Source organism: Heliangelus exortis, chromosome 11 (genome assembly GCF_036169615.1).
Source record: "Heliangelus exortis chromosome 11, bHelExo1.hap1, whole genome shotgun sequence".
Lineage (NCBI taxonomy): Eukaryota > Metazoa > Chordata > Aves > Apodiformes > Trochilidae > Heliangelus > Heliangelus exortis.
In genome coordinates, this window is record NC_092432.1 from 11,399,960 (window position 1) to 11,426,302 (window position 26,343).

The 26,343-nt window shown below is 50.5% G+C and overlaps 2 protein-coding genes across 3 annotated transcripts in view; one reads left to right on the plus strand and one right to left on the minus strand.

Annotated features, from left to right (window-relative positions):
• The window catches only part of ARID3B (AT-rich interaction domain 3B), a 35,980-nt gene extending 12,080 nt beyond the window's left edge, over window positions 1–23,900 (minus strand). The window contains exons 1-4 of one of the 2 annotated variants that reach the window (XM_071754569.1): window positions 23,718–23,900; window positions 19,998–20,668; window positions 9,869–9,940; window positions 8,361–8,433 (exon numbers count right to left, since the gene is read on the minus strand). In XM_071754569.1, the coding sequence (XP_071610670.1) occupies window positions 8,361–8,433; window positions 9,869–9,940; window positions 19,998–20,576 (724 nt within the window). In that variant the 5' untranslated portion in view covers window positions 20,577–20,668; window positions 23,718–23,900. The remainder of the gene's footprint in view (window positions 1–8,360; window positions 8,434–9,868; window positions 9,941–19,997; window positions 20,669–23,717) is intronic. The other variant, XM_071754568.1, reaches the window with a different exon arrangement.
• A 131-nt stretch (window positions 23,901–24,031) lies between these two features.
• LOC139800936 (actin, cytoplasmic type 5) lies at window positions 24,032–26,009 on the plus strand. The gene has a single exon (XM_071754570.1). It carries the CDS (start codon window positions 24,555–24,557, stop codon window positions 25,683–25,685), a length of 1,131 nt encoding a protein of 376 aa, XP_071610671.1. The 5' UTR covers window positions 24,032–24,554; the 3' UTR covers window positions 25,686–26,009.
• The last annotated feature ends 334 nt before the right edge of the window (window positions 26,010–26,343 follow it).

Sequence of the window (26,343 nt, forward strand, 5' to 3'; positions counted from 1 at the left end):
CCCGGGGTGAGCAGAGAGTGAGTTGGGGTTCAGAGCCGGGAAATGCTCTGTGCTCATCACTGCAGGAACCAGGGCTCTGGATCTTCCATGGGAAGAGCTGCCTGCAGCCTGCTGGCCCAGCCCTCTCCTCCCCCAGCCCTGTTCCGAGGAGATCAAGTCTTGATTGGAACCCCCCAGCACTGGGAGAGGAAAGGCTGCAAAACGAGAGTCCTGGGAGGGCTGGGTGCTGAGGCAAGGCTTGTCAGGGACCATGATGGATTACTGTCATCTGGCAGCATCAGGATTAATGATCCGGAGGTCAGAGGGGAGAATTCCAGAGGGAAAGGTCAGGAGCCGGGGGCACAGCCTAAGACTTGTTGCCTTTTGATGGCAAACTCATTTTACTGTACTTGCAAGGCTCTCTGTCCTGCCAGCCCTCAGCAATGCTCCCCAGACTCTGCCTGCAAAGAGCTGGAAGCCTCGGGAAGAGGGGAAGGAAGATGACTTGATCCTCTCTTGGTTTTCTCAGTAAACCCCTTTTTTCCTTTTAGTAAAACCCTCTGTGCAAGCACAGGCCAATCTTTCCAGGGAATCAGCCAAAGGGGAGGACAAGGAGTCTGTTTCCAGTGGGAAAGGGATGATGCATGGCTGATGAGCATGGGAGACCTCAGGAAGACAAAGTCCAGGGCAGGCAAACTCTGGAAGAAGGAAGAGGAGGAATCGTCCCATAGCCCACAGGCTCCTGGTTTTCTGAAGGGAAACACAGCTGTAAGTACAATTCAGATTTCTGGAATAAAGAGGAAGCCTGGCTGTAGCTATTAACATCTCTGTCCTTCAAGGGGAAGCAGCCAAGCTGTCCCACCCCACTCAAAAGCCTCTTCTGTTTCAGGCAGCTGTGAGAGAAACCTAAAGGGTTACACGGATGGGCCTCAGTGTCCCCTATGCTGGGGTGGCAGAAGGAGCAACTGTTTGATTTTTGTCCTTCAAGAGCTCTTTAAGAAGGGTCTGAGGAAGCTGTAAACACCAGATAATCCTCAAATGACTCTTTCTACATCGATTGGCAATGAACTCTCTGGGTGCTGGGGCTCAGCCTTCCTCCTGCTGACAGGGACCTAAGCTTTGGGCTGACTTCTTCCTTACCCACCCAGGCATTCTGCCCAAGAGGGCTTTTTTTCCCCCCTGCTCTTCATCCTTACACTTCATCCTGGAGGTGTGGACTGAGACACACAAAGAAAGCTCAGGCTGTTGCTAACCAGATGACAAGAAGCAAGTCCCCTCTTATTTTGCAGGGGTTTGCAGGTTCCCCCTGATGGGGATCTCCTGCCAAGAGCTGCTCTCCCTTTTCCTTTTCCTTCTCCTTCTCCTTCTCCTCTTCTCCTCCTCCTGAGCCATACCCAGTGCAGGGAGTTCCCCACCTGCCAGCAGTCTAAGCCACAACTTGTCCTGAATGCAGGAGACAACCAGCAGATAATTATACCCACCCTGAAGCAGTACTTTTTTCACTCACCTCCCATTTTTTGGCCTATCCAATTTTCAGAAGCATCTCTTTTTAAAGTAAGGAACAGAGGAGGAGAGAATCCCCAAGATTTATTATGCAGAGCAACATTCAAAGTGCACTAAAACATGCTTTGGAGGGAAAAATAGGCACAGAGGGGGCATTTTTTAACCCACAAACTGCACAGGTAAGGCAAGAGCTTCTCTTTCCAGTTTCCACTTGTTCACAAGAGAAACAATCTCAGACAACAAAATGGAACAAATTTTCCCTAGGAGACTGGGGAAACCCAGTGATCTAACAGAATTTGGAACTAAATCCTGAAGGTATCATCATATTTCTTTGTAAGGAGATTAAGAGTAGTAATTTGGTATGAATGATCTCCTTATGCACCTGGGAGAGGTAAAAATCAGTCCAACAGCAAATTGGCTGTGCAGGATATGAGCAAACGAACTTGAACTCTGTAGGGTTCCTGCTTTTCTTGAATTCTTCTCCCAGGATGAAGCCCAAAGCTGCCTCCTCAGCCACCCCAGCTCCTTTGCACACCCATTTTCTTTGTTGATTTGGTCTGAGTCTGTTCCCAAGCACTCAATAAAAAAAAAAAGGGATAACAGAAAGGAAACCACCTCTCCCCTCTTGCTCCCTGTCCCTGCCACGGCTGATCTAATCTCTCCCTGGGCATGGCATTCCCACAGCAGGCATTCTCACCTCCCACCAGGAATGTCACCACCTGATCCACAAGCCTGCAGACCATTAGCCACTCCTATCAAAGCAGGAGCCAGGATACAGGGGAATTAATCATGCTCTATTTGACAGGAGGCCCACTTCTTATCTGCACCCCTCCACAACCCCATCAGTTTCTGCTTCCCTCCCTCAGTAAGTGGGGCTGACAGCAGCCCCTGATCAGATCGTGCCTGCTGGACCAGAGGCAGCCTCACTGGCCCAGCTTCTAGTAGCCAAGGCTCCACACCCAGTAGCATTCCTGCACCAGGTGGTCCTCCTGGAACAGAGATTCCAGGGAGATCTGCTCCCTCCTGCCCAGCCCCACTCCAGTCCAGTTGTGGGGCTGCTCCTGCCACAGCCGGGTCCCAATTTGTTCCTACAAATTTCTTCACCAGATGGTGAACCCCCTGTGAAACTGGTAGGTGGGTTTTCCAGACAAACTCTTCTTCTCTGGGCAAGGAAAGGTGCAAGTACGGAAGGCAATGAAAAGAAAGGGTGGCAGCTGGGGAAACTAAAATGATGCACGAAGTCAAAAATTGGGGCAGCTTTACACCAAACGATTCTGCATTTTGCCACCCCCCTGGATACCTCCAGCATCACCTCCTCGGTGCTGAACTCCCCCTGGAGTGCAGCAGTTCATTAATAACTTCAAAAAGATGCTGCCACATTTCAGAGGGGAGGCCAAACCCAACCGAAGCAGAGGGGAAGCTTGAGACAACCAGGGTTTGAGACACAAGCACCCAGCCTTTGAGATGCTGAAGAAACACGAGAAAAGTTCACAGCTCAATCTTCAGGGGAAGGGAGAAAGAAAAAAACCCAAAAAACTTTGCCTCCATCACTCAATTCTGTATGGCCAGGAAGGAGCACCTGGGATTCAGAGCTCACCAGAGCACCCATCGTTTCAAATTGATTTCTTTTCTACCCCATCCACTGCAAACTCAGCTCACAACAAAGCATTTCAGCTGCTCAAACACTTTACATGCTGGCTAAATTTAAAACACTCCTCCTGCAAGCCAGAACCAAGTCAACTCCTAACACTGTTTTCCCATTAATTACAACTGCAGCTTCCTACATAAATTTTTGGGGGGAGCTAAAGCAATATACTCTCTAAAACACCAATTACCAGCTGCTTAAAACCCAGACATATTCATTACTTGGACTGAAAAATTAACTGTGTTGTGTAATTTCTCAGAAAAAAAGATTTTGCACATCTTTCCAAAGGGAAACGTCCAGGCATTTTTCCAAATTAAAGAAAAATATCTCCTGTTTCCGTGAGAGGAATTCATGTTCTGATTTACAAAATAACAGAGAAGGGAGAAAGTTACCTGCTGGTAACTACTTCTAAGCCCCCAAATTGACCCAGATATTCCTCCAGAATATCAACTTGCAAATCTGGTGCAGACTTTTAGTCACCTGGCACCTAAGGCTGATGAGCAGGACATTTCCTGAAAAAAAAAAAAAAAAAAAAAAAAAAAGAAAAAAAGAAAGAAAAGAAAAGGATCCCAGGCACTTTGCTTTGCATCTGTTTTTATCCTGGCATCACTTACAAGTGTTTAAGTGCATGGAGAAATGCACCCTCTGTTCCCTGTCCTGAAAGGCTTCAGCCACTTAAAGGATCCAGAGGAATGTAAACCAGAAGGCCAGTTCTCCCTTAAAGTTAAGGAAAAGTCATCCTTTCTAGAGAGCATAAAAGTAAAAACCTTAGAGCAGAAACCTAAAATAAAAAGCAAAATATAAAAAATTTAAATAAAAATGAAATAGATAAATATTTATTTTTTAAATAAAAAAAAAAATAAAAGCAAAAACCTTACAATAGTTCACTGGTCCCCACTGCTTACCATTTGCACAAGACCCTGCTCTACATTTTTTCTTGAGTCTAAGTCAGACCAGTTAACCAAAGTGGTTCTTGAAAGGAGATACAAGAGGCAGAGATTTAACTGTGGACAAATCCAAGGGTCTAACAGGGAAGGGGACTTCAGCTGGTTGATTTGGACCATCCAGAAGAGACTTCTGCAATGCCACAAATGAGAATTTTCCAGCACAGAACATCACCTGCTCTTTAGGGCAGCATTTGCTTTTGCTGGGCACTAAGCAGGCAGCATGAGCAAAGGATGCTGAGAATTTGTCCATTGATGTCTCATTTAGAGAACTACATTGCTTAACTCAGATTCAAAAACACCTCCAGAGGCTCAAAAGATTAAAAAAAAAAACAAACCCCAAACCTGCCACACTGAATTAGTAGGGGAATGAAGAGTATTCCTGGGAAAAACATTTCCTAAAGACACCTTGGCCTGTAGAGAAAAGAATCCATCAGTAAATGCTCTCGTCAATACCCTGGATTTGTTGTATTTCCACATCTAAAATGTGCAGACAGAGCACACAACAGCAGGAAAACATTAAAACCACACGGGCAGGCTTACAAAGCCCCTTCTATGTATATACACATAAAACCCCAGAATGGTCAAGCCATCTGGGAAAACCAAGGTCATGCAGAAACCTTGAAGAAAATGAGTAGAGCTGTACAATTGGAGAGGTTTTATGAGGTCTTCACAAAGGCAGTACTTAAAATCAACAAAACAGCTTCCTTTAAAAGGGGGGAGCCTCTCCTCACACACCATAGCACCCTGTTAGATCTCTTCCCCAGCAAGCCTTGTCTCCAGAGGAATGTCTTGCACAGGTGCTGCTGATCCAGGGGATGGACCAGTCCCAGTGCTCCATCTCTACTGGAATACCATCAGCTCAGTTACTGGTGGTTGTAGGAGCTATGCCACCAACAGTCCTTCACTTTCTGGGGACAAAGAGCAGTTTAATTGTGCTGCCCAGTACATGCTGCAGGGCTCACAGCTGCAGTTTTCACCACACCTCTGCTTTCTGTAACACAGAAATGGAGCCAGAATTGAGCTTCATGGTGTGTCCACAGGGTGTGAAAGCCCTGAAAAGATGCAAGATGGCATCAGCTCCAACACTGAGTCTGATCAGAGGAAATGAACTTGCCCATCTGGCTACACGTTTCTGTATTAAAACTCTTTTCAGTGCCACAAAACACAGAATTATCCTGAATTATTGTAATGGCTGCAGCTCAAGGCTGGGCACTTGGAAACTGCTCCTGCCTGCAGCATCCCCAGTGGCAGGAAGAACAAACCCAGCTTCTGTGCCTGCCATGCAGCCCAGCAGCAGAGAACCCTCAGCCCATGCTCTTAGCAGTGCCCTGAACCACTGAACTTCATAGAATCATAGAATGGGCTGGGTTGGAAGGGACCTCTGAGATCATCAAGTCCAACCCTCGATCCACTCCCCCTGTGGTTCCCAGCCCATGGCACTGAGTGCCACATCCAGGCTCTTTTCAAGTATCTCCAGGGATGGAGAATCCACTGCTTCCCTGGGCAGCCCATTTCAATGTCTGATCACCCTCAGAGAGGCTCCTAGAGAGACTCCTCAAGCAGCAGGAGGCTAAAAATCCAGCTTCTGAGAAAGCAGACCCCAAGAGATGGAGGCTCCACTTGTCCTGGGCCAGCAGTTCAGCACTGGAGATGCAGGGAAGCCCCTCCTGAAGCTGCTTCCCCCTGCTCAGTCCCAGGAAGGAGAACATTTAGGTTGAGACCCAGAGAAGCCAAGGAGAGAGGTGGCAGGGCTGCAGCAGAACTGGCTGGGAGTCAGTCCTGCTCTCCCCAGCCCATCACCCCTCCTCTCTCCAGCTGCCCCTTCAATCACAGCCACGGTGGGACCCATTCACCTAAACACATAGAGGAATAAAACATCCAACAAAGGAAGAGTTACAGCTTTCCTCTCATCTCCCTCTTCCATCATTATTGCCACTGAAGGGCCATTTTATCACTTGCAGCTGTGGTCATTCAGTAACAACCTGCTGTGCTCAGAGGCAGATGAGACCTCCACATTTGATCTGCATTAAGCCTGTTTCATGGCTTCACATTTCTAGGTGCATTCCTGACAGCAGCACCAACCACCAGCTCTTTTCATCCCTCCAGCTACTCGGTAGCTCCTGTGAAATCTGTCATTTATCTTTCACATCAGGCTTTTCTGGTTTAGCTTCACTTAGCAATCCGTGCCCCAAACCCAGCACCTCTCCAGCTCCTCCTGTACATCAGGAAAATCACCATCTTTACACCAGCAGTGTTTGTTAGATCTGCTTTCTATTCCCTTCAGACATGAGGTGCAAATTAACCAGCTCTTCACACAGATGAGCTAAGAAACACAGCACTGTGCTCTCGGGGGCAACGAGGCCTTGGTGATATCCATCTTTGGGGGACCCTTGTAGAACAAGGCAGCTGTTCAGCCTTGTTTGCTTAAGGATACTTGTTTGGCATGTAAAGCAAAGGAAAAGGAAAAAGAAAGCCTGGGTGGGTATCCTGTGGGAACTTTGCTCCTAAGGTTTGGAAGATCCCAGAAGATGATGATGGAGATGGAGTGGAGATGTCCACCCTCCCTAGAAAACCAATACCCAGCTGTGGACAGCAGTGGGGAGAGCTCAGATGAAGAGAAGAGAAGAGAAGCTGCCTCCCACAGCTCAACCTCTGCTGTTCAGTTCTCATCTCAACCTGAAGGAATTCAGCTCCCCAGAATCCTTCTGCCTGTTTCTTTTGGGGGTGCCAAAACATACAAGCAGCCCTACAACCTACCCAGTTCCCCAGAGCCAAAAATGTTCCCCAAGGGCCAAAAATGTCCAGTCCCACAGGCAAAGGGCTGTCAGTTCACTGCATTTCTCCCTCACGGGTGCTGAGCTCTTGGATTTCATTTTCAACCTGCTAGCAGGCAAGAAAACAAGGGAGTCTCCAGAAAACAAATACCCTTGGATGATTAAAAGCTAAACTCCTACAGCAACCAGCTGGTGACCAGCTCAGCCCCTGCACTGGGAACATGTCAATTATAAATAATTAAAAGGTAATAGGAAGGAGACACTGAAGTATTAAGCAGATTTTTCTCTAAGTATCTGGAGGTTTCTATTGCTGCCAATCACCTCCTTCAGATTATTGTCCTGTCTGTCAGCCTTCCCTGCCCTTACCTGGGAGCTCAGGTTAACATTTGCAAGGAAACTAATTAAGCCTGGTTAATTAGGGCACATGAAAAGCCAAAAACACCAGCAAAACCCAGCTCTCCTTTTTAACCAACTTGGAAGCATAACCTCCACCTCCTGGAGAGTGAGCATGCCCAGAGACTGGCTGCCAGCTCAGATACAGAGCTGGAAAGCAGTGGCAGGAGCTGAATTTTGGGCAGCCTGTCAGCCACAGAGGGGAGGCACTGAAAATGCAGGCTTCAGGAGACAACTGGAGATGAGATTCTAGCTCCAGCAAACAGATAATTTTCAAACAGATGAGACTTAAGATGTCACATCTTGCTGTTTTCTTAGACTCTCAGGGCATAATCTTGCTGGTGACACTAAGGGAAGGAGGGGGCACCACAAAGGTGGAACAAAAGGAACAAAAGTTCAGACCCAGCTGCTTTATACAGCACCACATCTGGGAGCATTTTTATTATGAAGAGTCTGCAATGAGGGGATTGAACTTTGATAACTAGGGGAGAGAGAGAGATTTTTGGTGACATCTCAGCTGAACCACTTGACACGTGCTCCTGTACCAAGCTGCTGACACCACAGGGAACAGTGTGAGAACGTTTCTGGACTGTGCACTTCTCCCCTCAGTTACACAGAATTACTGAATGGAAAGCTGACACATCATGAATCCAGAGGAAAACGTGGCTCAGTGTCTATTTTCCCAGTCCCCATGCAGTCCCCACACACACTCAGCTTCCTCATGCCACTGAAACCAGAGGAGGGAAGATGTGCCACCTGATGTGCCACCTGAAGGGGAGAGCAGAGGCTCACTGGTGGCACTCAGCCTTGTTTCCAGAGCCCTTGGGCAGCCAGGCTGCTTGGGCTCTTCAGTGTCTGGACAACCTGAGTGTAAGGTAGGAGTCAGGGTAGAACAACAGTGTCTGTGAGAATCCCTTCCAGGGCAGAAGAGACTTTTCCCACCGAGCTCCTCCTTATCTCCCAAAGCAAATATCTCAAGCCTGACTACTGCTCTTCCACCTGATCTCCAAGTTCAAGGGCTGGATTTGTTCTTTCAACCTCAGGAGGGAAGAATTCCAACTGCAGAAGCTCCCCTCTGTCCTGTTTTACCTTATCAAACCCACACAAATGCTCACTCACCCCTCTTCTGCATAAAGATGAAGAGGTCATCCAGAAACTCTTTCCGTTCGGGGTCGCTATCCAGTTCATAGAGCTGGGGAGAGGAAAAATGGGACAATGAAGGCACCATCCACACTGAGGAACAAAATAAAGTAATACCAGCTTATCCCAACAGCTGATCTAGGGAGGGGAAGGCAGCCAAAGGCAAAACCCAGATGGACTCCTTGCAATTCAGTGGGCAAGGCTCCAGGGACAGTCTGAGGGACCCTCAGTCACTTTGTCCCAGCTGAGCAGGCTGGCACCCTGAGGGAACAAGATTTAATTTAGCAGCACTGATGCAGGAAGGGGAGAGAAATGATAAAGACAAGCTGGAAAGAAAGATGAGAGAACCAAAAGAAAGGCTGCAATGGTTCAGGGCAGATTAGTGGTGTGTATCTTTGAGGCACCAGGGAGATAAAACTTCTCTGCAGCTTCTCCTGGCCTCATCAGTCCCTCCTCCAGGGATTGTCACATAAGTGACAAACTCTAAGTCCCTTGAAGGAGGAGATGAAAGGATAGAGCTTTCCTGTAACTGCTAAGGCCTGGCAAGAAACACTTCTTGAAAATTAGTTAAAAAGCTTTGGAAAAATATCAGAAACCAGCCCCAAATCAACTGGCTGCATAAATTCTACCAAAAGGCTTTAAAAAAACCAACCATTTGAAACTCAGTTCCACAGGCAGCTTATTCCAAAGGGAAGCCACTGTATTATCCATTCTTTTCAGAAGGGAAGGGGTCTGAGTGTCATCTTAAAACTGCTTCTGGAACAGAAAAATCTAATTTTCACCTAGCAAGAATCCTGTGGAGCCAAGAAGTGACAGGCTGAATGGGCTGAAGTCAGTCTGAGATACAGCAGAATATAGAACACGACAGAAGACAACACTGTACATGGAGCAGAATTTAATTCCTTCTCTTCTTTGCCTTGAGGAAGGCTCCTGCATCACGCCAGGGAATTTTTTGCTGCTGGTACCCACTCCTGAGGAGCAGCTCAATGGAAAAGCCAAGATTCACTGGGAAATAACATATTTCTGCCTCTCCAGAGATGTTGCTTGGTATTCCAAAAGAGGAGAGAGGCTTTTGGGGCTCATTTTCACATGAAGCTCTGTGCTTTCTCACACACGGAGCTCTGGAAAGAAAACACACCAGTGTATTTGCAGAGCAATTAGCTGCACCCTTTCAGAAAGGGCCAACTTAGTTTAAAAAGAACTCCTCTGGCTGGTGTGACCCGCAGCTGCTACATTCAGCTCCACAGCCACAGTGAGAATCAGGCTCAAGAAATGAAATACTCTCTTTCTACCTGGAAAAGCACCGACCAAGATTTTAAACTTCAGGAGTCTGAAGTCTTAGTCCAGAATATATTCCAGCGACCAAAGGCATCAAAACAGACCCGGTTGGGGCTATATAGAAACACCAAAACCAGCAGGTTTGTAGGCAGGGAAGAATTCCCCAGCCACCCCTTCCCATTTTCCCAGATCCCTGTGCTCAAACTGACCTTGGCAAAGTCTCGTGAAATTTCTCTTCCTCGGCAGCCGTCGCCTTCCTCGCTCCAGCTCACGTTGCCGTTCTAGGGAGAGGGAAAGGGAAGGGTGAAAGGATGGCCAGAGCAAAGCTTTGCAGACTACTCCAGGTATCTTACAAACGTGCATCTTGGGGCACAAACACATGCAAAAGCAGCTGCTGCCTTAGACCAAAAAGCTAGGGACATCTGTGCATGTGCTTTCCTGGAACCTCCGGGAGTCGGCCCAAGGTGGGAAGTGGCATTTCAGCTTCCAGGTGACTACTGAAGGACAGGGGAAGTTTTTCAGCTCTGAATTTTTTTTTTATCACGGAGATGTATCTCAAAAAAAGCTGCCTTGACGGCGAGGAAAACCATTCTAAGGTAAATCCTCAACACCTTCAAGAGCTGCCTTCCTTCACATGCTAAACAGCAGCGTGCTGCCCACCTCACAGCAGGGATTTTACTGGGACAAGGTCCAATGCTTTGAAAGGTGCTGCCTTTGCTCTCCACATCCATCTTTTTACCAAGTGCACCTCCCAATGCCCCTGGAAAAAGATGTTACCCAGATATCTTTCCTTTCCATTCACCAAGGGAAAAACTGCTCCCCTTCCTGGAAACACCCTTCTGCCCTCCCCTTGCTCGCCTACAAAACCAAACCCAAAGTAAGCTAAAAAAAAGAGGGAAATAATCCCACTGGAAGACTTTTGCCCACCCAGGACCCTTACTCCTGGATGTGGTTTTTCCCCACAGAAATGGAAAGCTCAGCTTTGCTGGATTAAGGGTCATTCTTCTTAGGCATTAAAAGGATTACTCTAGTTAGGCTTATTCTACTTGGTAAATCATCATCCTGAAACCATCACTGGGGCTGGAAAGCAGCAGAGACAGCCCCTGCCCATGTGGCAGGTCCAAGAGCAGGAGAATGAGCCTTGAAAAACTCTTTAAGCATCTTTAAAACATAAACTTCATAAAGCCCCAGGGCAGCAAGTGCTCTAAAGCCACTCAAGAAAAACAGCTAAATCCATCTGGCTAGGTAGCTTGGACTGCCCTGTCCTGCCAGACACTGCATCCTAACACAGCTAGAAAAGCCTTGAAGAGGTTTCAGCACAAAAAAAAAACCAAAAAAAAAACCAAAAAAAAAACCAAAAAAAAAAAACAACAAAAAAAAAACAAACCAAAAAAAAAAAAGAAAACCCACGAATTAGGGAGGTGGTCCAATATCTGAAATCTTGGAGTCATCTGGTTGTGACACATACATTGAATTAGAAAGATGAATAGCTCTTGTCAAGGCCAGGCAAAGCTGCATTTCCTCCTTTAAAAAACACTGCAGTGAGCTGCCCTAATGCCTGCTGATTTAGTTTGAGCCAGTAATTCCTGCTGGAAAGTCAATTATCCAGTGAGTCCCATCAACTGAAAGATATTTAATGGGGGATTATTGCCACTTCTGTTATGTCAGCTGTTTATTACAGCAGATCAATTCCCAGCCCTCTCTAGGAAGAGATCTGAAGACAGTTTTGTCCACAGGAGGATTCATCCGGGTGTCCTTTGCTAGCAGAGATTAAAACCAGGGGGTTTTTCCTTATTATGGTAACATCCAGCTGCTCCTAAAACCCCACTGATTGTTAACTCAGCTCAACAAAGCTGTGTGACCAGTCAGAATAAGTGACACACCAGCCCCTTTGGAAGGCAGCAGCAATTTCTCGAGCCCAACTTTGCACCCTTCGAGGCAAAATGATTTGTAGAGGGCTGAGCTGCTTTCCTCCCCCCAAGTCTGTAAGTTGGTTATAAATCCTGGGAGCAAACCTGCTCAGAGTGTTAAACTGGGTGCTCCAAGCAGCAAAACACTTGACTGGTGTCAAAACCCACGTGGCTCCTGCTGAGAGCTTATTCCGCTGCATTTGAGGACACAGAAAAGAAAAGGAAGAAGGTCTAAAGGAGACAATTCCCTACTGCCAGTGGGTTTGAACTTGACAAAATTTCCAGGAACAAAACTTCCCAGGGGATTAACAACTTTTCAGAAGTTATTTTGCTTTTTTTAAGTATTATTATTAATATTTGAAAAAGGGTAATCGGTAGAGAATGGCAAAATTAAGGTTTGACAGAGTCAATAAGCAGGATGTAGGCACCTTCCTTCCCATTGCTGTGTCCTGTGATGCTGGGGAGGACAGCAGTAATGCTAGTGAAAAGGAGCTTAGAGCCATCTGAAGCCATTCAGTGTTTGCCAGATGTCCAGAAAATTGGCAGAGATGGATGTCACCTGGCATGACACGGAATGATCCGAGGTGAGAGCCAGTGGGCAGCATTATAGCCTTTCCTCTGGTGAGAACTGGGAAGGTTTCAAGCCCTCATTGTGCCATCAGAAGAGATGAGGGAAGCTCTTCTCAGTCACCTTGGTGCAACCCTCAGCCACCACCACCACCACCACAGTGTGAAACAGCACAGGGTTTCCACAGAGCATCCCACAACTTGGCTTCTTCAGTCCTTGTGGGTATCTCCAGCAGCCCACGACTTGGCTCTTCAGTCCTTCCACTTGCTCCTGAAGAGCTCCTGGGACTGTGCCCCTGTGAATCTGCACAGCCAGTGGGTTAAAAGCCCTTCTACCTCAGGCTATGCTGCTTTTCTTACAGGCTAGAAATCTTTTCCAGGCCCCCCTGCTGCACGCCACCGACTCTGCTCCTCGCCCAGGTTTGTTTTTGGTAGCAGGGTTAGCAAAAGTCTCAGGCTCCCATGAAATGTCAGCTCAGCAGCTGGGGAATAAAGCGTTATTTATTCAGAGGACTCGAATGCAAGCACCAACAGGCACTTTCCCAGGCCTCAGCTTTGATCTTGAGGGACTGTTCTGCTCACCAAAACCTTTGGGGCCGTGCCAAGGCTACAACCAAAGACACCAAATGGTGGCAGTGGTCAGGGCAGCCACCTGAGCACTGGCAGAAGAAGTAAATCAGTCCAGAGCCCCACAGAGCTACTGGAGCAAGAGGTGATCCCTGTGCAGAATAAACTACATTTTTGCAAAGCAAAAGGGCTCAGCAGGAGCTTTGGGATCAAGCTTCCTTTCCAGTCCTCCTAGGAAAACCCAGTGACCCTGTGCTGAGAAGCCCTCCTCCATAGGAACAGCAGGAACCTGAGAAATCAATATATCCTCACGGATCATTAAAAGACCTTTGTAGAAGTCAGGCAATAGTAGCAGGAAGGAAAACCCACTGTTCTTGTTCCCTGGGGAGAGCCCTGCCTCTCCCTCCACCCGTGTGTACCAAGGGAATTTGCCAAGTGTTTGACAAACAGTCCTTGCATTACCAGGGGCAAGAATTCATCTGGGTTCTTGCAGAAAAAGGTGGTACAAGTGGCACTGGCAAAGCAGGAGTGGGAAGGCAGAGGTGTTGGGAAGGGCTGGCCACCTTCCTGAGCTGCTGGCAGATGCTGCAGACACATCTCAGAGGCCACCAGACCCCCCCCACCCCCCCCGACCACCTCCTCCTCCCCAAGAGGCTGCCAGCCTGGCTTCAGAAGCAATTATATCTGGAGCTATTTTAGGATTACTCCCTAACCACCTGGAATATCTTATTAGAGGGAAGCTCAGATGTCCAGAGCAATTTTGGTTTCCAATCCCACATTCAAAAGCCAGAATTAACCCTGAGTTGCCAAGCAGAGAGAAAAAGGAGAGATGACAAATGCTTTCCTGCTTTGTCCAGCCCATTCTTTCCAGGACAAAAACCTCCCAAACAAGCAGCTCCAACCCTTGCCTGCAGGATGCCTACCTCAGATATTGCCTTCTCACGTGTCTGCCTCTCCCAGAGACTACAGGAATAATAAAAACTCTGTGTGTGATAAAAAAAAAGAGGAAGGATTAAGACAAAGAGAGCAGCAGCTCCTCCAGTTTCGCCTGCACAAATTGCAGCTCATGTGCAAACAGGGACACTGGTGAAGAGTTAGAAATGCTCCTTTTCCAGCTCATTTCCCTTCCCCTCCTCCCCAGTTTCACAGAGCTGTTTGACAAGGGCTCAGCTACAGATGACAAGGTTTTACTGGACTACCAAGTTGTAGCCAAATGGCAGACTCTGAGCTGCAGTGAACCCACTGGAGCTTTAACGTGTTAAAAGAAATAAGAGGAGGGGGGGGGGAAAAAAAAAAAAAAAAAAAAGAGGAGCATGAAACTCAAAAGCATTCTGCATACTGCAGTCCTGACAGAGGTTTTAGGCCAGAAATCTGCTGAAATACCTACTTAGGGAGTAGGCTAAGTGCTGCAGTGAAAAAAGAAAGCCCCTCCCCTACCCCATGGGTTAACTGAAAGCACCGAGTCAATGAAAAGGTACAGGGGCAGCAATTTCAGGATTATCAGAGAATCCACAGAAATTCCTTTTGTGGGTAGAGTTAAGCCTTAGGAAGTGAAACAGATGCTATTATAAAGCAAACTGTTGTACTACAAAACGCTGATAAGATCAGGACTACTGCCCTGAGCTGCGAGTTCTCAAGCATGGAGAACCAAGTTATAATTACTGCCTGCACAAGCTGCCTGGTAAAGCTCTGCTGAAATTGGAATAAACCCTTCCCAGTCCTACTAAATAACAGAGCTCAATTCAAGATCTAAAGCTTCCAAGCTCTGGTTTGGAAACATTTTAGCAATTTCAAGAATGGCAGGGAGGAAGGGAAAGAAAAGAAAAAAGAATGGACTGAAGTTAACAGATTAATTACCTACTTTATTTTTTTTTTTAAGTGAGTTTCTTTTATGTGCTCCCATGATCTAGTGACTGCAGGCCCAGCACAATCCTTTGCAAAACAGGAATCTGTTTCCTTATCCTTAAGGAAAAGTTGGGCTCTTTGTGAATGACTCCTATTCACAAATACTCAGAGGAATTAACTAAAATGTAAGTGACAAGAAGATTTGTTCAGGGCTGTGTGGCTGTGGGAAGAGAAATTCTCACTGCCACATCAGAGGGCCTCAGACTTACCCTGAAGTGAGAAAAACAGCAATGCAAGAGCACAACACATTCATGCTCCTTCCCCCCACTGCCTCCTGTCTTAGCCAGGATTTCTACAAATTGGCACTGAAGGAGACAAGCTGCAATTGTGCCTAAAGATAACTTCAGTGCCTGAACCAATCCTAAAATGAGCCACATCTTCCCCAGGATAGAAACGAGGCTCTTTGCTCTGCCTCCAGATATAGCACGGGCGCTGCAACGCGGCGTAACCTTGATGGAGCCCGTGGAATTCTTCCTGGAGATGAAGCTCTGGAGCAACTCTCAGATGCCTGGTGGGAATTGTTTGCAGGCTGCTGCCTGCAGTCATCACCACCAGTGATTCCTTGGCTCTTTCCTCCCGGGCATAATTGAGTGGATTAAACAAAGTTGACTTTGTTCCCCGGATGCTGCTCTGCTCCAGCCCCTGGTGCTGCACGCTGAGTTACAGCTCCTGGGGAACCCCACCCGAGGGGCTCCAACAGGAGCCGATTCCTGGTGATGAAAACTTCAGCAAAACAAACATAAAGCACCAAATTCAACTGGAGCAGCAATCCACAGTTTTAAGAATTAGAATCTGTTCTTAAGATAAACACCTTTCAGTAAACGAGATTCCAAGGACCAGCTGGTATGACTATTATTATTATTTGTTTCATTTTATATCCCTTTTGAATGACAACTCTATCAAAACAGCTCATTTGGAAATGTCAGGTCCATTCCTGATAAGTCATCAGTCACAGTGATGGGTGCTGACAGGCACCCTGCAACAGTGCTGGGGTGTCTCATACACGGTGCTGGAGTGTTTTGGAATATCACATAATTTTATTTATTCAGCATGGCATAAAATGTCTCCTTTAGGAAAGAGGAAGGGAGGGCATTAACTCTTCAAACAATGCTGCCCTTTCTGGATAGTACATATGGAAAGCAGCAGAAATCAGCTGTTAAGAAGAATTCTCCTCCTCTACATCATAAAAAGAAAGAATATCCAGTGAGCCACATGAAGAATTAGAAAACCAGCCCCTGAACTGGGCCTTGGGTGCCTGAAGGAACTAGGAGGCAAAAAACACCCCCTGTGAAATGCAACTTTCTTATTCCTGGGACCTTCACCCCTTCTGGATTAATGAATATCTCCTGAGCAAGACCTCAATACACACAACACTCGAGGCACATACTTAAGGTTATGGAATCCCAGCCACTCATTCCTAGACCCTAGAGCAAAAGCGAAGTAATTATTTTAAGCTGACTTATCTTAATAAACACCATGACCTTCGTAAAAGTTTAGGTCAGGATTTTCAGGAGCAACTGCTGGCTTCTGAGAATCTAACATGAGATATCCCCCAAAAAACCCAGACCAATAACTGTTCCCTGGAAATCAGACAGCTGCCTTCTGGAGACTTACCTTGTTGCACTGAAGAAGGCATTAAATACCAGCTGATGCCTGAACACCTTGGCTTTATTTTTACATCCCATCAAGGAATGCATATGGTAATGTGGATGACAAAACTGGTGCTGCTAGGGCTGGCCTGGGTGGAGACGAGGAGGCAGCACCAGTAAGAGGGTGGCTGTGGTCCTGCCTGGCTCTCCCCAGTAATAAAGCCACTGCTGAGCAATGAGAGACCAGAGCAACAGGACCCACACCCTGCCATCTGCTGTAAGCAACATTTTCACCCCAGGAAATAAAAGCTCATTTTTAGCCAAAGAGAGGCAGCCCCCAATGCCCTTTTCGAGGGAGCTGGGATGGATTTGCAGGGGATGCCTGCAAGTCCTGAGGAGCAAATGAGCTGAACACACACACATACACACAGACACAACCCTGACTCTTCTTTGGGGACTGCAACTCACCCACAAGCAACTCCACTCCCTGGTTGGTTTGTGCTGACAGGATTCCCACTGCCTGTGTCATAGCTGAGCCAGCTCTTTTGTCTGCTGCCTTGTTCTACAATTATTTACTTGGCTGTCCAGGACTGAACAGAAAAGGGCTTCACCTCACTGGTAGTTTCCATCTTTCTGCCATCTTCACACCACATACCTTCCTGGCAATCTTAGCCTTATGCTTTCCAGATACATTTTTCTCCAAGGGCATCAAAATCCACACTTGAAAGAAGAAATAGAAGTGACTTTTCCATCCCCCCCCCCTCCATTCCTCAAGCGACAGCCATTATGCATACCACAAATACTCCCCGAGCAGAGCTAGCTGGGAGCAGAGCACACCGAGTGGTTCTTGGCCTCCATCTCAACAGAAGCTAAAAAAGACAAGCTTAGGAATCATTTCAAAACAAACTGGAGAGGACAGGCACTTCTGCATTTGATCCTGGGGTTGGGTTTTATAATCCGTTTTAAGCAAATGCAAAAAAAACAACAACAAAAAACAAAAAACCCCAAAAACCCCCCAAAACCAACCAAGACCCCAAAGCCATGGTATCTATAAAATATTTGCTTGAAATGCAAAAATTCAAGCGTGGACACGTGTGTGTTTCCCCCCAGCTTTGCCTTGCATTTCTTCCTGCTCCACGCAGCCCCCACTCACCACCACCGAGCTGGGCCAGCCCAGTTAAATTTTTACTCCCTGTTATGCAGGCTCCCGTGGTGAGTGCAAACAAATTGCTCTGCAATATTTACCCTACTCAAGGTGACCACACTGCTCCAGCATCCCTAAGCTTGGCCACCTCAACACAGCCTTCTAAGCACCTTGACAACACCATTCCCCAGCGTGGCTGCAGAAGCCAAACCTGCCTGGGTCAAACCATCTTAACCAGTAAGAGGACCAGGAGACAGAATTTTGGGGCCACACCTGAACCTGCCCCACTTTCTGCCCCACTTTCCCACCAACGAGAACTGCTGCAGCACAGCACAGCCCTGGTGTTTCTTTATAATCTGTTCCTTAACTTGATACTCATGGATTCCTCTCTTTCCTGGTGCTGCACTGCCTGCCTCCCCAGCAGTCAAACAGCACCAAGAAGCTTTTACATCATTTAGTTTTGTTACCTGGTGAAGCTTTGTGCACTTTGGCCTTCAGCCTCAGCTGCAACCCACTACCAAAACACTTCATCACTGCTGGAATGGGCCAACATGACTGGATTGGTCTTAGTGCACAATATGTCAGTTGCCAAAGTTTTAATGGTTTTTTTTTCATTTCTTTTTTTCCTAGTCCACGCCAGCTAAGACCAGATCTGGCATGCTTGTGGTCATGTGTTCCCAGAACACAGCAAATGACCCAGGAATCAAGGCTATTAATTCAGTAAGATTTGCAGGGCTCTCACAAGATAAGCAAGCAGTGCACTGAAGCACAATGACATCCTTGTTCACACCCACAAAGTTAGAAATAAAAACCACAAAACACTAATGCTGAGTTTGCTGGTATTTTTAGAAAGCGATCATCTAACACCAGGCCTGCCTCCTCTTCTCCACCCTGAATGAGGAAGTTTCTGCCAGCCACTTCAGTAAATGATGAAACCATTTCTTCAGCCACCAGCCCCTGCCTGACATACCTGCTTCATTTCCCTCTAGCAGTTTCAGCAAGTCCTTTTCCAGGCCAGCTCCTCTGGAGAAGCAAGCCCAGAGGAAAGAGAGCAGCATCCCTTGCAGCAGGGCTGCTTAGCCAGCACACTTCCTGGGACCAGGAGTCACAAGCACTGTTCACCTGGACACTTCACAGAGCCACGGAATGTGAGGGGTTAGAAGGGACCTCTCCTCATGTCCAACCCACAGCAGGATCACCCAGGACAGGCCACGCAGGGGTTGGAAATTCCTCAGAGAAGGAGACTCCACAACCTCTCTGGGCAGCCTGGGCCAGAGCTCCCTCACCCTCACAGCCAAGAAGTTTCTCCTCATGTTGAGGTGAAGCTTCCCATGTTCTAACTTCAACCCATTATTCCTTGTCCTGTTCCTGGGCACCACTGAAAAGAGACTGACTGACCCCTTCCTCTTGCCCCCCACCCCTCAGATATTGATGGACATTCAGCAGATCCCCCCTCAGCCTTTTCACAGCTAAATAGCCCCAGAGCTCTCAGCCTTTCTTCCCAGCAGAGACGCTCAGGTCCCTTCATCATCCTCCCAGCTCTCCCTTGGGCTCTCCCCAGTAGAGACAGGAGTTCCTGCCACGTGCACTGGTGTAGAAACAACCAACTGGGGATGGTCTGGCACGAGCTTTAGCAATTCCTCCTTCAACAGCTGCCTCTGACAGCATAAAACACATCAACTCATGCAGGCACCCACCAGCCAAGGGGAGAAGCTGCCCCAAGTGCCTACAGGAACCATTCAAACCCCTGTGGTTCACCAGCCACCATGAAGCTTGTTGACATCATAGGTTTTTTGCAGGAGGGGAGGAAAAATCAGTAGGTTTTGTCATACAGAAGCAAAACCTCTTCAGACTCGGGCTAACATCTGTAGAAAAGGACACTGAAACCAAACTTTTTTTAAGCCCAGCAGTCCTTTGGCTCAATTTCCATGCACAGAAATGCTGCTGATGTCTCACAGCCTGCTCCTGTCAGCTCTGTAGCACAACTACCTGTTTGCTGAAATACCCTCTTACAACCAGGAAAAAAAAAAAAAAAAAGTTGACCTCCTGGCATTTATCTACAAGGAGCAAGCAATTCACCAGTCAAACACAGATTCACCTTCCTGCTAAAGCCAGGCAGCAGCCAGGCAGCACCTTCCTCCCCACACCTGAAATACCTGCAGACTCACAGGACAAACTCTCTCCCTTGCCTGCTCCAGCACCAGAAACCCAAAGTCAGAGCAGCCCAGAGGTCTCACACAAAGGGCTTACACAAGTCACACGTGAAATAACTTCAGTGAGGCAATAGCAGGCAAGTGTCTGCATGAAAAATAAATATAACACCAGCCTGTCCCAGACTGAGTGGCACAGCAGCAGCTAGATAGGAACGAGCCAAAGACCAAACCTCTGCCTCCACAGAAAGTTTCTTATAGATTGGGTTTTCAGTATCATTAGCTGGAAATCCACCTCTGCAAAGCAAACCAAGTTCTTGTGAAACCTCTTCATGGAAGGAGGACCCTGGAGGAGCAGAGCATGGCAGCACTGCTCTGCACATGCCTGGTCCCTGCTCTCCCCTCTGAGCCTGTGCTTGTAACAGGACACTGGGCCAAAAGAGTCCTGTGTCTGACTAAACATGGGCATTCTCATTCAGAAGGAAGGAAGTAAGATGAGCACTGACCTGCTTGAGCTGCTCCTCCAGCCGCCAGTTCTGGCGTGCAGAGGGGGAAGTGGAGTAGGGCTGCTTGGCAGTGTCTTTACCCTGTTCTTCTTTGCCCTGCTGCCCCCGCTGGTGCCCAGTGCCTGCCAGGGGGGTTGAGGTAGAGGCCACTCTTTGGTTGGGATGGGCAACTTTGGGAGCATGAAAATACTTCAGAGCTGAGCAGCTTTCTTTCCCAGTCACATCAAGATCTCCGCCTTCCAAGCCCCCTTCTTCCTCTTCCTCCTCTTCTTCCTCCTCCTCCTCTTCCTCCTCATCCTCCTCTTCCTCTTCTGGCTCTGAATTCATGCTGCTCTGATCAAAAGGCCGGGCAGCCCCGGCTGCAGGGGGCCCTCTGGCCAAGGGGCCAAGAGCTGAGCCGGCGGAAGCCCTGGCAGAGGTGGCTGCCAGGACAGCGTGCTGCACGGCCAGCTGCTGCGTGTAGAGCAGCTGGGCTTCCCTCATCTGCCTCTGCTGCCTCTCCCGGGAATCCATCTGCAGGGGACTCTGCTGCTTCTGCTGCTGCTTCTGCAGCTGCTCGACCACTGCTTCCAGCTTCATCCCGCACTTTGCATGGCTGGGAAGAGATGGGGGGGGGGGTGCGGACTGGAGCCGGCAGGGTTCAAGCCCCGACCTTGGGAGATTGGCAGAATCTGAAAGATAGACAAATATTTGGCTGTATGAATATAAAATGCTTTCATCTTTTCCCCAGGAAGAGGATAAATAGAGTGCAAAGCCAATACTCTTTCCTGTGCAGGAGACCGTGAAACAATCAGCTTCGTGTTTAACAGCCTCAGGCTCAAACTTGCATTCAATTTTCAGACTGTTTAATTGTATTTTCAAGCTGAACACATTTGCTCCAACGTTAGCTTCACAAACCCCAAAGACAGCAGCATCTGAAATGCCTTTGTCCACTCTCCCGACAGTTCATGATTTTTTTTTTTTTTTTTTTGTTGGTCAGAACCCTTCCACGCTTCCTAAATAATCACTTTGGAAATGTTAAGTTTAACATTCAGGGTTGGGAGCTTCTGAAAACACTGCCTTAAAAGGAGATGGCTGAGATGATCAGCTTGACCATATTTCTATTAAAAAATGGGCAAGACCATGCACCAGTCATCTTTTATCTTCTTCTATGTCTTTATTTCTATCTCAGTCATCTATCTCTTCTATGCTTTTATCTTCTTCTATGCTTTTGTTACCCTATTACATTCCTTTGGCATCTTCCTTAAAAAACAACTATCTTTAGCCACGATTTTCCCAAGGAGAGCAAGACAAGAGCAAAGCAAAGCCCACTGGAGGCTGCAACAGAGCAGCCGAGCACCCAGCAAGTCCTCCCTCTGGTTCCTGGACTTCCCAGCACATCCCAAGCCCTGCCTGGGGCTTCCTTTCCATTTTCCCAGCTGGAGCAGCCCAGAAGACTCCAGGTTCTCCACCCTGACCCTCAGCAAGACCTCCCTGAGCCAGCACCAGCTTCCTCTGGAGCAAAACCCCCCAGGGCTGTGCAGTAAACCCCAGAAGGTGAGGACAATTTTAACCCCCACCCCATAAAAGCCCAGTGTATTTTGGACTCTGTGCCACAAAGCGGACCTGCTGACCAAGGGGACTTCTCAGCCTCTTTTTTTTTTTTTTTTTTTTTTTTTTTTTTTCAGATGTAAGAAGAGGCTGGAGCAGATGATCTTGCTCCCTACCCTTCAAGGTTCACTGACACCGAAATTCAGTCAGCTTGGAGAAAACAAAGGGAAAAGCCAACTACAAACAAGCTCGGGAGGCTCCTGGCCACCTCCCACCCTCCTGTTTACCACCAGCACGGAGCCACTCAAACCAGGGAATGGGAAAACATGGAAAAGAGACTCTCCTGCTAACCAACCTCCATAAAGCAGGCACAGCTCTCTCCTAAAACACGGAATAACCTACCAGACACCGACTGGAAAAGTGGAACCACCTTCCAGAGCAGCTCCCAAGTCTTCCTCTGGATGCTCACTCACTCGGTGCCTCTTCCACCAAGTGCCCAACTATGCCCGACTCTTTCTCCCTCTTCCAGCCCTCCCCTCACTCACAGCACCCAAAGGAGAAGCCCGGCCCGGTCCATTTGCATTTTTCTCTGCCGGGCTTTAGCTTGCAAATGAAACGATACAAAGTGGATTAGTGGCCTGAATGTCAGGAGCAATAAGGCCTCACCTCAGGCTGGAAAGACTCTTAGGCTGCTGGGGAAGACACAAGGCACCAGCTGGCCCGGCCAGGGACCCACAGACCCCAAAACCCACCCCAAAAACGGGCTGGGGGCTGCAGAACCTCCAGCCCACCCCAGGCTGGGTGCTGCAGAACCTCCAGCCCAGCCCTGCCTGGGTGCTGGAGAACCTCCAGCACCCTAAAAACAGGCTCCCAGCAGAACCCCAGCCCACCCCAGGCTGGGTGCTGCAGAACCTCAAACCCAAAAACAGGCTGGGTGCTGCAGAACCTCCAGCCCAGCCCTGCCTGGGTGCTGCAGAACCTCCAGCACCCTAAAAACAGGCTCCCAGCAGAACCCCATCCCACCCCAGGCTGGGTGCTGCAGAACCTCCAGCACCCCAAAAATGGGCCGGGTGCTACAGAACCCCCAGCACCTAAAAAAACAGACTGGGTGCTGCAGAACCTCCATCTCATCTCCTCTCATGCTAGGTGCTGCAGAACCTCCAGCACCCCAAAAACGGGCTGGGTGCTGCAGAACCCCCAGCTCACCCCTGGCTGGGTGCTGCAGAACCTCCAAAAATGGGCTGGGTACTGCAGAACCTCCAGCACCCAAAAAACTGCAGAACCTCCAGCCCACAGCAGGCTGGGCGCTGCAGAACCTCCAGCCCACCCCTGACCGGGGACGTCCGGGACAATAAACGCCCCGGTACCAGGTGAGCAGCCGAGCAACCCCCCAGTCTGCGGTCCCGGAGCGTTTCCCGGAGCTGCGGTACCGTGGGTGGCGTGTGACAGGTCCCACGGCAGCCCAGCACCCGCAGGAACGATCCCTCGTGGAGACGGCACCCCCTCCCTGGGGGATCGGTGTCACCCGGCGGCACCGGGAGTTTCGGAACCTGGCTCACAACAACCGACCCAGCCCCAGAGCTCTAGGGAACCCCCCCGGACAGACCGGTAACACCATCCCGGCTCCCAGCGCCCGTTTTGCCGCTCCGTGGGGGGATTTCCCGTGGTTTTGTCCCTTTCCCACCCGAGGCCGTGGGAAGGTTCGGTTCCCCCCCCCCGCCCCAGCCCTTGGGGGGCTTTTAACCCCCCGGGGGAGAGGGCACGTCCATCACCCAGCCCCTTCCTGGCGTTTTTAACGATCTCTGCCTGCAAAGTACCGGGGGGGATCTCCCCGCAGCCCCCGGTGGGAGATTTTCCAGGGGGAAATCACCGGGAAAGGGTTAAAGGGCGAGGCCGGGAGGGCTCTCCCAGGGCGGTAAACAACAACGCTTCCCGCTCCCCCCTCCCCCCCACGGCCTTACCGGAGACCTCTCGAGCTTCGGAACCTACTCGAGGGCGGCCGTACCGAGCCACCCGCAAACCGGATCCGCCCGGCCCCGAGTCCCCCCCCCTTCCCGGTACCGTCCAACAGTGCAGGCCTGCCCCCCCCCCCTCCCTCAGTATCCTCCCTCCTCAGCTCCCCCAGTGCTGCCCTCCCGCCTCCCTCCCACGAAGCTCCCCCCCCCCTACGTCGGGGAACGGCGCCGTTACCTCGGGCAGGCCCCGGGAGCGGGTGGGTGCCGGTCCCTGCGCGGCCGCCTGGGCTCCGCCCGCAGCTCAACCTCTTCCCTTTCCCCCCCTCCACCCCCGCGCCCGCCCCTCCTCAGCCCGGACGGAAACGGGGCGGCGGGGGCGGGGCCCAGAGGCGGAAGCGCCCGCCCCGCTTCCGGGTACGGCGGCGGGCAACGGAAAGCGGCGGAGGGCGGCACCCGGAAACAGAGCGGAACAGGAAAAGGGGAGGGGCGAGGAGGCCTCCAGCCAATGGCACGGCGAGGCTGAAGGGCGGCTTCCGGTTCCGGCGGGTATAAGAGGGGGAGCGCGGGGTGCAGGCGGGCAGTGCGTGAGGAGACGGAGCGGAGGCTGCGGGAAGCGCAGGTCAGGGCGGGACCGGGGATGCTGCGTCCCCTCCGGTCCCCTCGGCAGCTTGCGGGGCTGCGCTCTGCTCCTCTGCGGTCTTTGGGGAGAGGGGGCGGGGGTTCCCTGATGAAGGGGGGGGCGGGAGGCGTGTGAGGCGGGGTCCGTGGGTGTGCGGGGTCTGTGGCGTGGAATCTCCGCGGGAGGGGGGAAAAGGTTGGGGCTTTTTGTTGTCACCTCAGGGGCTGCTCCTGTGTGTTTTGGAGGAAATAAACGGGAGCGATGCGTCCCCGGCATGGGGTTCGGGGGGGGGGGGGGGGGGGGGGTTTAGGGTTCTGAGTGCCCCTGGTGTCCCCGCTCCTTCGGGGCTGCGGTGCGTGGGGACACCTTTGGGGGCTCCGTGCTGCCCCTCCTGCCCTTCCTTGTCCCCCCGTGTGGCACCCGGTGTCTCTGGTCGCTGCAGGTGGGGTCGGCATGGCGGACGAGGAGATCGCGGCGCTGGTGGTGGACAACGGGTCCGGGATGTGCAAGGCGGGCTTTGCGGGGGACGACGCCCCCCGAGCCGTGTTCCCCTCCATCGTGGGGCGTCCCCGGCACCAGGGCGTGATGGTGGGCATGGGGCAGAAGGACAGCTACGTGGGGGACGAGGCCCAGAGCAAGAGGGGCATCCTCACCCTGAAGTACCCCATTGAGCACGGCATCGTCACCAACTGGGACGACATGGAGAAGATCTGGCACCACACCTTCTACAACGAGCTGCGGGTGGCCCCGGAGGAGCACCCCGTCCTGCTGACAGAGGCTCCTCTCAACCCCAAGGCCAACCGGGAGAAGATGACCCAGATCATGTTCGAGACCTTCAACACCCCGGCCATGTACGTGGCCATCCAGGCCGTGCTGTCCCTCTACGCCTCCGGTCGTACCACCGGGATCGTTATGGACTCGGGGGACGGCGTCACCCACACCGTCCCCATCTACGAGGGCTACGCCCTGCCCCACGCCATCCTGCGCCTGGACCTGGCCGGCAGGGACCTGACCGACTACCTGATGAAGATCCTGACGGAGAGGGGCTACAGCTTCACCACCACGGCCGAGAGGGAGATCGTGCGGGACATCAAGGAGAAGCTGTGCTACGTGGCCCTGGACTTCGAGCAGGAGATGGCCACGGCCGCCTCCTCCTCCTCCCTGGAGAAGAGCTACGAGCTGCCCGACGGGCAGGTCATCACCATCGGCAACGAGCGGTTCCGCTGCCCCGAATCCATCTTCCAGCCTTCCTTCCTGGGCATGGAATCCTGCGGGATCCACGAGACCACCTTCAACTCCATCATGAAGTGCGACGTGGACATCCGCAAGGACCTCTACGCCAACACCGTCCTCTCGGGGGGCACCACCATGTACCCCGGCATCGCCGACAGGATGCAGAAGGAGATCACGGCCCTGGCGCCCAGCACCATGAAGATCAAGATCATCGCCCCTCCCGAGAGGAAATATTCCGTCTGGATCGGGGGCTCCATCCTCGCCTCCCTCTCCACCTTCCAGCAGATGTGGATCAGCAAGCAGGAGTACGACGAGTCCGGGCCCTCCATCGTCCACCGCAAATGCTTCTAGAGGGGCAGCCACCTCCCTCCCACCCGGACCACGCTCCTTCCTGCCTCCCTTCCCATGTTTTAACCTGTTTCTTGAGGTTTTTGAAGAGTCTCACGTGTTCCTAGGCCGTGGCCCTCCTGGCTCGCTGCTTCTCCTCCTCCCAGCACTCCTGCTCGGGGCTCGGAGGCTGCCAGGGGGGATTGGGGGGGTCATTCACATTCCCCGTGTCACAAGGGTAGGGTGCCACTCGTGTCACGCTTGTCACCTTTGGCTTTGTCACCTTGAGCTGTGTCACCACTGCCTCCTTTGTAAGAACACAAATAAACTCCTTAGGCTGGGAAAGCACTGCAAGAGGCTGGGTTTGTTTTCTCTCAGGGTGGGCTCTGTCCCCTCCCTATGAAGGGTGTGACACCAGGTACCATCTTGGACCCACAGCTGCCTTTAGAGACCCAAATTTGGGGTAAATCCTCTACAAATGGTGTCGGGGCTCCTTTTAGAGCTGCTGAGGACTCTGCAGACCATTTTAAGAGCTGTTAGTGAGGCAAGCTCGCCTGGTATGTGGCTCTCGCAGCCCTTGTGTACTTTCATGGTAGTGTTGGCTGTTTTTAGCAGGCGAGCAGCTCTTGTGTCAGGCAGTGCTGGCACCTCACAGGGCTCACTGACCCGCCGGGCCGCCGCC

What these genes read in the sequence shown, in the direction of transcription:
- LOC139800936 (XM_071754570.1), top strand. Translation starts at nt 24,555, where the DNA reads ATGGCGGACGAGGAGATCGCGGCGCTGGTGGTGGACAACGGGTCCGGG.